Source organism: Peromyscus maniculatus, chromosome 1, assembly GCF_049852395.1.
Source record: "Peromyscus maniculatus bairdii isolate BWxNUB_F1_BW_parent chromosome 1, HU_Pman_BW_mat_3.1, whole genome shotgun sequence".
Lineage (NCBI taxonomy): Eukaryota > Metazoa > Chordata > Mammalia > Rodentia > Cricetidae > Peromyscus > Peromyscus maniculatus.
Genome location: NC_134852.1, coordinates 4662501 through 4670161, shown reverse-complemented (window position 1 = coordinate 4670161; position 7661 = coordinate 4662501). Strand labels below are relative to the sequence as shown.

Sequence of the window (7661 nt, the reverse complement as noted above, 5' to 3'; positions counted from 1 at the left end):
TCTGCCTCTGCCTCCCCAGCTCTGGACCGCCATGCCCAGGTGTGCACGTGGGTTCCAGAGATCAAACTCTGCTCCTCAGGCTTGCATGGCAAACACTGTACTGAGCCACTTCCCCAGCCTCTACCTCCACGTTTAATTACGGTTTATTTGTGTGCACGTCATGGTATACATGTGGAGGCCAGAGGGAAACTTTCTGAAGCTGGTCCTCTCCTTCCACCACATGGGTCCCGGGGATCGAACTTGGGTCCTCAGTCTTAGCAGCAAGCACCTTCACCCTCTGAGCAGTCTAGAAGCCCCTTCTCTCCGCATTCCTCAGCTCCTCTCCTAGAAGCACCCACATTCTCCGGTGCCAAAGTCTGGATTCACCTGCTGGGGATGTTGTCACAAATCATTGCCAGGTGCTTGGACAACAAACCTGTCGCCTTATGGTTCTGGATGTTTTAAGTATAGAATGCAGGTTGAGCATCCTGCTTCCTTCCTTCCGAGGCTTGAGGCAGGAATTCACCAAGGGACTTACAGATGGCTGTCTTCTTCCTGTGTCCCTCCACGCTGCCTTCCCTCTGTGAATGCCCGTCTCTGTGTCCCCCGTCTCTCTCCTGAAGTAGAGCCCACCCTGGTGACCTTGCTTTGATGCAATTATCTCTGTAAAGCCCTGCTCTCCAGAACCACACCTATGACCCCAGCGCTGAGGCAGGAGGATCTCTGCAAGTTTGCAGCCAGCCTTGCCTAATTAGTGGGTTTTAGACAAGCCAGGAGTTTAAAGCAAGATCCTGTCTCAGAACAAGCAAACAATAAACGCAGCTTCAGAGCTGGACACAGTAGTGGGTGCCTGAAATCCCAGTGCTCAGGAGACTGAGGCAGGAATAGTGAGAGTCTGAGGCCAGCTTGGCCCACACAGTGAGATTGCCTCAGATTTTAAAAATAAAATAAAATAGAAGGGGGACTACTTGGGAACAGGTAGGAGAGGGGGGTGAGGGGGATGATGAAGTGGTCAAAATATGTTTGTACAGAATATCATATGAGGGGTTGGAGAGATGTCTCAGCAGTTAAGAGAATTTGTTGCTCTTGCAGACGAGACAGGTTTGAGTCCCAGTCACATGATGGTCCACTTCCAGGAGTTCTGATACCCTCTTCTGACTTCTGATGGCACCAAGGACGCACAGGGCGCACAGGCATGCAGGCAAAATACTCACACAGAAAACAAAAATTAATAAATCTAAAAAACGTCATATAAAACCCAGCATTTTGTACAGTGAATATGTACGCACACGCACACACACACGCACGCACGCACGCACGCACGCACGCACGAAGGCATGCGCACGTGAAACTATAACCAAACAAGGTTGCACTGAGGGTCCCCAGTACGTGTACCTTTGTGAGGGACAAGATTCAGACTGTGGCCATGTCTGTGTTCTGGTCTGTTGCCTTTTCCAAGTTCTTGTCTGCATGTGTGGGCATGTGAACAAGTGACTCCAGGACAGATAGGAGCATGTGGCCCGTGAATGGAGAGGACAGGGGCTCCTTGCTCCACCCTAGAACGCATGAGTTCCATACAGACAGGCTCCAAACCAAAGCTGTCACATCTTCAAACCTTTAATCGCAAATCAGATCACAGTGAAGTCAGACCCGGGCTCTTCCCTGTCCCACCAGGTAGTCGAAGGAGTCTCTCCCTCAAGTGAATCAGCATAGACTTGGACAAGGAAGGCCCCCAAGTCCTTCTGGGACCCCTGCCCTCCCACCAGCTCATACCCTTCTCCCCATCAGCTCCCTAGAAGGTTCCCCAGGGAGCCCGAATTTGCACACAGCCTCTTCACATCCGGCCCCAAGCAACAAAAAATGTGTGTGTGTGGGGGGGGGTATGTCAGAGTTCAGCATCAGGCATCTTCCTGCGTAGCCTCCACCTTATTTTTGAAACAGTATCTCTTACTGAACCTGGACCTCATTAACTGGCTGGGCTAGCTGGCCAGTGAGCCCCGGGGGTTCCCCAGTCTCTGCCTTCCACCCCAGAGATTACAGACATGTCCCGCTGATTTGGCTTTGAAAGTGGGTTCTGGGGGCCCAAACTTAAGCCCTCCTGCTTGCTCAGCAAGCACTTTACCTACAGAGCCATCCCCCACACCCCCAAAACCGCTATTGACAGAGAAAAGATGAGGGACCGAGACGCTTTTGTGAAATGGGCCCCCAGAGTGGGAAGAACAGTTTCTCTAAAAGAGAGCTGGAAAGTCTTGAGGAGAAAGCTGGAAACTGAGCCAGGCGTGACAGATGCCCACAGAAAGCAAGCCAGGGCTCTAGGTGGTTGGGCCACGCTTGGGGCACAGTGACCCCCAGGGCCAGGAAGGCAGGGTGAGCAGCAGGAAACAGATGCCCCCCAGCAGCAGGATTAGGCCAGCGCCCACACCACAGCCCAGGGACCAGGAATACTCATAGATCAGGCGTGGGGCTGGGGGAGTCTCAGGGCTGGCTCCCTGAAGCAGGGCTCTAACGGAATGCCGGAACACCTCCAGGCTGACAAAGAGCAGCAGGCCTGTAGGAGAAGAACAGAGTGAGACTCAGGCTGGAGAGATGGCTCAGTGGTTAAGAGCACCCACTGGTCTTCCAGAAGACCACGGGTTCAATTCCCAGCAACCACATGGTAGTTCACAGCTGAAACTCCAAGATCTGATGCCCTCACACAGATATACATGCAGGCAAAACACAAATGCACATAAAAACAAACAAATAAATAAGAATAGACAGTGAGACTCTCAGCCCTGGCAAAACACCAGTGTACATAAATAAGTAAGTAGAGAGATAGAGAGATAGAAGAGAGTGAGACTCTTAGCCCTGGGACTCCAGTTTGGGTTTGAGATTGTCACCCCTTCGTTCCTTTACCAACCAAGGATCCTCTTACGATTTCCCTCGGCCACCCAACAGTCATCCTCTTTCCACCAATGGGGGACAGGAAATATTACATCTGTGCTTAACATGCAGACATTTTTCTTGCACTCTCTGTCTGTCTGTCTGTGTGTGTGTGTGTGTGTGTGTGTGTGTGTGTGTGTGTGTGTGTGTGTGTACTATGTGAGTGCAATACGCAATACCCATAAAGACCAGAAGAGGGCAGCAAGCCTCTGGAGCTGGAGTTACAGGCAGCTATGATCTGCCTAACATGAGTGCAACCAGACTTGGATCCTGTGGAAGGACACTAATTGTTCTTAACCACTGAGCCATCTCTCCAGCATCTCCATTTTTTTTTAAGTATGGAGAGTCAGGAATGGTTGTGCATGCCTATAATCCCAGTACTCAGGACTACTACAAGTTCAAGGCCAACCTGGGCTACATAATAAATTCCAGGCTAGTCATGGATACACGAAAACAAATGCTGGAAAGGATATGGAGAAAAGGGAACCCATGTTCACGTTTGGTGTGAGTTTAAAATACTGTAGCTGCTATGGAAATCAGTGTTCCTGGGTGATATAAAAACGCAGGCTGAGCAAGCCAAAAGGAGCAAGACAGTAAGTAAGCAGCGTTCTGCCATGGCCTTGGCTTCAGTTCCTGTCTCCAAGTTCCTGCCCTGCTTCAGTTCCTGCTCTGACTTTCCTCATTAATGAATTGTTACTTGAAAGCATAAGATGAAATAACCTTTTACTCATCAAGCTCTTTTTGATGATGGTGTTTTATCACAGCTATAGAAACCAGAAGGTGGTGGTGCACGCCCTTAATCCCAGCACTCAGGAGGCAGACGCAGGTGGATCTCTATGAGTTTGAGGTCAGCCTGGTCTACAGAGTGAGTTCCGGGACAGCCAGGGCTACACAGAGAAACCCTGTCTCAAAAAAAGGAAGAAAGAAAGAAAGAAAGAAAGAAAGAAAGAAAGAAAGGAAGGAAGGAAGGAAGGAAGGAAGGAAGGAAGGAAGGAAGGAAGGAAGGAAGGAAGGAAGGAAGGAAGGAAGGAAGGAAGAGAACAGAAACCCTAACTAGGACAGTATCTGTCACTCCTGCCATCATTATCACCACCATCGCTAACAATGCAATGACACCACCACCGTCACAGCCACCACATAAACATTAACATCCACCACCATCATCTCTAGAGTCACCACCGCTGTCATCACTATTGTCAATCACAACCTATCAACACCATGATCTCCATCCCTACCCTCACCCCACCATAATCACCAACATCACTATCTGCACTTTGACTGTCATCACTACCATCTCTATCACCACCATCAGCACCATCAATCACATCATAGTCACCATCATCATCATCATCATTACCATCAATTACACTATAATCACCATCATGACCACCTATCACCACCATCATCCCCATCAATCCCATCATAATCACCATCAATCCCATCATAATCATACAAGTACTCACAACCATACAAAGAATAAAGAAATGAACTTGTATGCTTAGCCATTTTTCTAATCATTGCATCTGGCTCAACAAGGAAACTCTGGATAATAGGCGGACTCTCCCAATGACACCACACCTAGCATCTTAGGATTGGCATAAAACACATGGTCTCCGGTTAAGTATTCATTCTATCGTACCAGCTCTAAGCCTACAAAGACCCCACAGAAGCAAAAGTCCCAAAATTCAACAACAAAATTGGGTGAAAAAGAGGCCAAGAAAGCTTAGCATCAAGCCTTACCTCTGGGTGGCTACCTGCACAAGACCTGCACAAGACTGGTTATCCATTACGGAAAGGGGAGATGTAGGTAGTTAGTGGTTTCTGGCCAAGGGGAAATATATTCCTCAGTGGTGTTGTAGCCACTGGTAACTTGACTTTGGTCAAGTAAATAACCCTCTGTCCATGCAGGCAACCCTAATTAAATGCAGTTGGGCACCAAAAAAAGCCATGAAAGTTGAAGGGGGACTTGGAAGGAAGGGGGTTAGCAGGAGAGAGACAAAGGAGGATGCATGGGGTGGGGATGTGAACAAAGTATATACGTGTTTGTGTGTGCACGAGTGTAAAACTGTGAACAAGTTTTTTTTAAAAAAAAAAGTCCCACCTCTGCCATTAGTTGTGTGGCTATGAGAAGTCACTTGACTGTTCTGAATTTCAGTGCTCTTATCAACAAAGTGAAGACCAGTATAGCCTTTGGGGCTGGAGAGGTGACTTGGTGATTTAAGAGCACTTGCTGCTCATGCAGAGAACCCAGGTTTGGTTGCCAGCACTCACATGGCAGCTCACAACCATCTGTAATTCCAGTTCCAATGGATCCAATGCCCTTGTCCAGACTCCTCAGGCACCAGGTACACATATGGTGAACAGACATGCACGAAGACAAGCATTCATACATATACAATAAAAATAAATAAAAATAATAGCAACCTTTAGCTAGTCCACTCGCTGTAATACTTTGGGATAGATGTGAACTAAACTGAAGTCTTTGTTATTATTGAGGTATACATTTCACAAAATGTGGCATTTTTTTGTCTGGATCTTCACCTATAAGAACACAACACATCAGGCTGGAGAGATGGCTCAGTAGTTAAGAGCACTGGCTGTTCTTCCAAAGGACCTGAGTTCAATTCTCAGCGCCCACATGGTGGTTCATAACCATCTGTAATGGGATCTGATTGCCTCTTCTGGTGTGCATGAAGACAGAGCACTCATACACATAAAAATAAATAATAAACCATTTAAATAAAAAATAACACAACACAGTCTCTGCAGACACCAAGTCCAAAACTCAAAGACTGTTTGGAAACCTTCTTCATGGCTTGAGACTCTCTCATCTTCAGACCTGCTCAGCTGTTAAGCTCCTTTGACCTCCCAGCATGCAATACTGCTCAGGGACCTGCCTCCACCTCCAAGAATACAACAGTGTTGGAGATCCCAGGCCAAATCTAAAAGAGTTGCTTGGAGAGAATTCAATTGTCATGCAACAGCAGGGTTTAGAATGTTCCTAGCTTTTAGATTTTACATAAACTCCTGGCATGCAACAGTGCCTGGAGATCAGCCCCTTCCCCTTGACATCAAACAATCGTTGGAGACCCCATGTCCAAACCCAAAATAGTATTTGGAGACATTCTACTCTCTGCAAACAACAGGATTTGGAATTCTTCCATCTTTGAACCTACTACAGCCCTTGAACAGACCCATCCTCTGCTCCCAGCATCGAGTAGTGAGTAGAGATTCCATTTTCAGTGTACTTGGCACTCCCAGCTCCAAATGCAAAACAGCAGTTAAATCTAAATAAACCTTGCCAGCAAGAGTCCTTGGAATTCTTCCATCTTTGAGCCTACTGGAGCTCTTGGGTTTCTCCTCACTCCCAGCATGCAGCTGTGCTTAGAGATTCTACTTCCCAGCATGCAACATTGTGTGGAATTCCCACTGCTCAGCACTTAAATGTGAGCGGAGATGCTAACTTGCAGCATGCCGCCGTTGGTAGAGATCCAACTACCCAGCATGCAACAGTGTGTAGAGATCCACCTCTTAGCATGCAATAGGATATAGAGTTCCCACCTCCCAGCATGCAACCGTATGTGGAATCCAACCTCCCAGCATGCAGCGGTGTGTAGAGACCTCACTCACTTCCCAGCATGCAATGTCCTTGGCCTCCACACACTCAGCCCTCACCTGAGAGGCCAAAGCAGACAGCTCCCAAGCGGAGCAGGAACTCTGCACCTTTACTGAGCACCATGATGACACAGAGGCAGCCCAAGGCCATGGCTGTCAGGCTCAGCACGGCTATCACAGCAGCTGCCAGGTTTACCTCTGCAAGGAGGGGCCAAGGAAGAGGCAGAGAACATGGGACCAGGAGAATGGACAGCGCTCCTCCACAAGAACCAGAAGGATGGAGGACTTCAAAGTCCTCTTGAGAGCTTGTTACTCACACTGTTGAGTGAACGGAGGCTTGGATGGATCAGTTAGTTAACTTGGCTCAGGTTATAGAACAAAAAGGGGACAAGACCAGGTCAGGGATACTGGAATGACCATCTGCAGCTTATCCTTTGGTCATCACTGGGTTAAGAGATGATGAAGAGGAGGGAATAGGGTATGGTGATATTTTATTTGTGCACCCCGATAAAGCTTATCTAGAGATCAGAGGGAAAAGCCAGCCACTATATCAAACACAGAAGTCAGGCAGTATTAGTACATGCCTTTAATCCTAGCATTCAGGAGGCAGAGATCTGATCTCTGTGAGTTCAAGGCCACCCTGGGAACAGGGCCAGGTGTAGCGGCACATGCCTTTAGTCCCAGTACTAGTTAACCTTAGAGGTCTGGAGGTCTGTACAGACAGACAGGAAGTGACAGAGCTGGGCAGAAAGAAGTGAAATGGCAGGGCACAGAAAGGTATATAGGCATGAGTATACAGGAAGTAGCTCTCTCTGGAGGCTGAGGAGTTGGTAAGGTGAGGTTGGCTGTGGCTTATCCTATTCCTCTGATCTCTCTGTTTTCACCCCTATATCTAACTCTGTTTTTTTTTAGTTAATTTAAACAGTTTAGCAATTCATCTTACAATAAGGTGCAGGGGACAGTGATAAAGGTGATTCGTTTGTTATCTTGCAACCATCCAGGTTGTTATTTTCCACAACTACTTCCCAGTGGGAAAATTCTGGTAAAGTCCTACGACCCCTCTCAGTCTTCGGCTCTAGAAAATCCAGGTTAGAAGTCACATCAAGTGCCCAGTGTGGTGCTCAGCACGTAGTAGGTGGTCCATA

At 47.8% G+C, this 7661-nt stretch overlaps 1 protein-coding gene across 2 annotated transcripts in view; it reads right to left on the bottom strand.

Annotated features, from left to right (window-relative positions):
* Positions 1 to 1578: 1578 nt before the first annotated feature.
* The window catches only part of Cacng6 (calcium voltage-gated channel auxiliary subunit gamma 6), a 13831-nt gene continuing 7748 nt past the window's right edge, over positions 1579 to 7661 (bottom strand). Inside the window, exons 3-4 of one of the 2 annotated variants that reach the window (XM_006988316.4) lie at positions 6577 to 6714; positions 1579 to 2527 (exon numbers count right to left, since the gene is read on the bottom strand). In XM_006988316.4, the coding sequence (XP_006988378.3) occupies positions 2292 to 2527; positions 6577 to 6714 (374 nt within the window). In that variant the 3' untranslated portion in view covers positions 1579 to 2291. The remainder of the gene's footprint in view (positions 2528 to 6576; positions 6715 to 7661) is intronic. The other variant, XM_042263767.2, reaches the window with a different exon arrangement.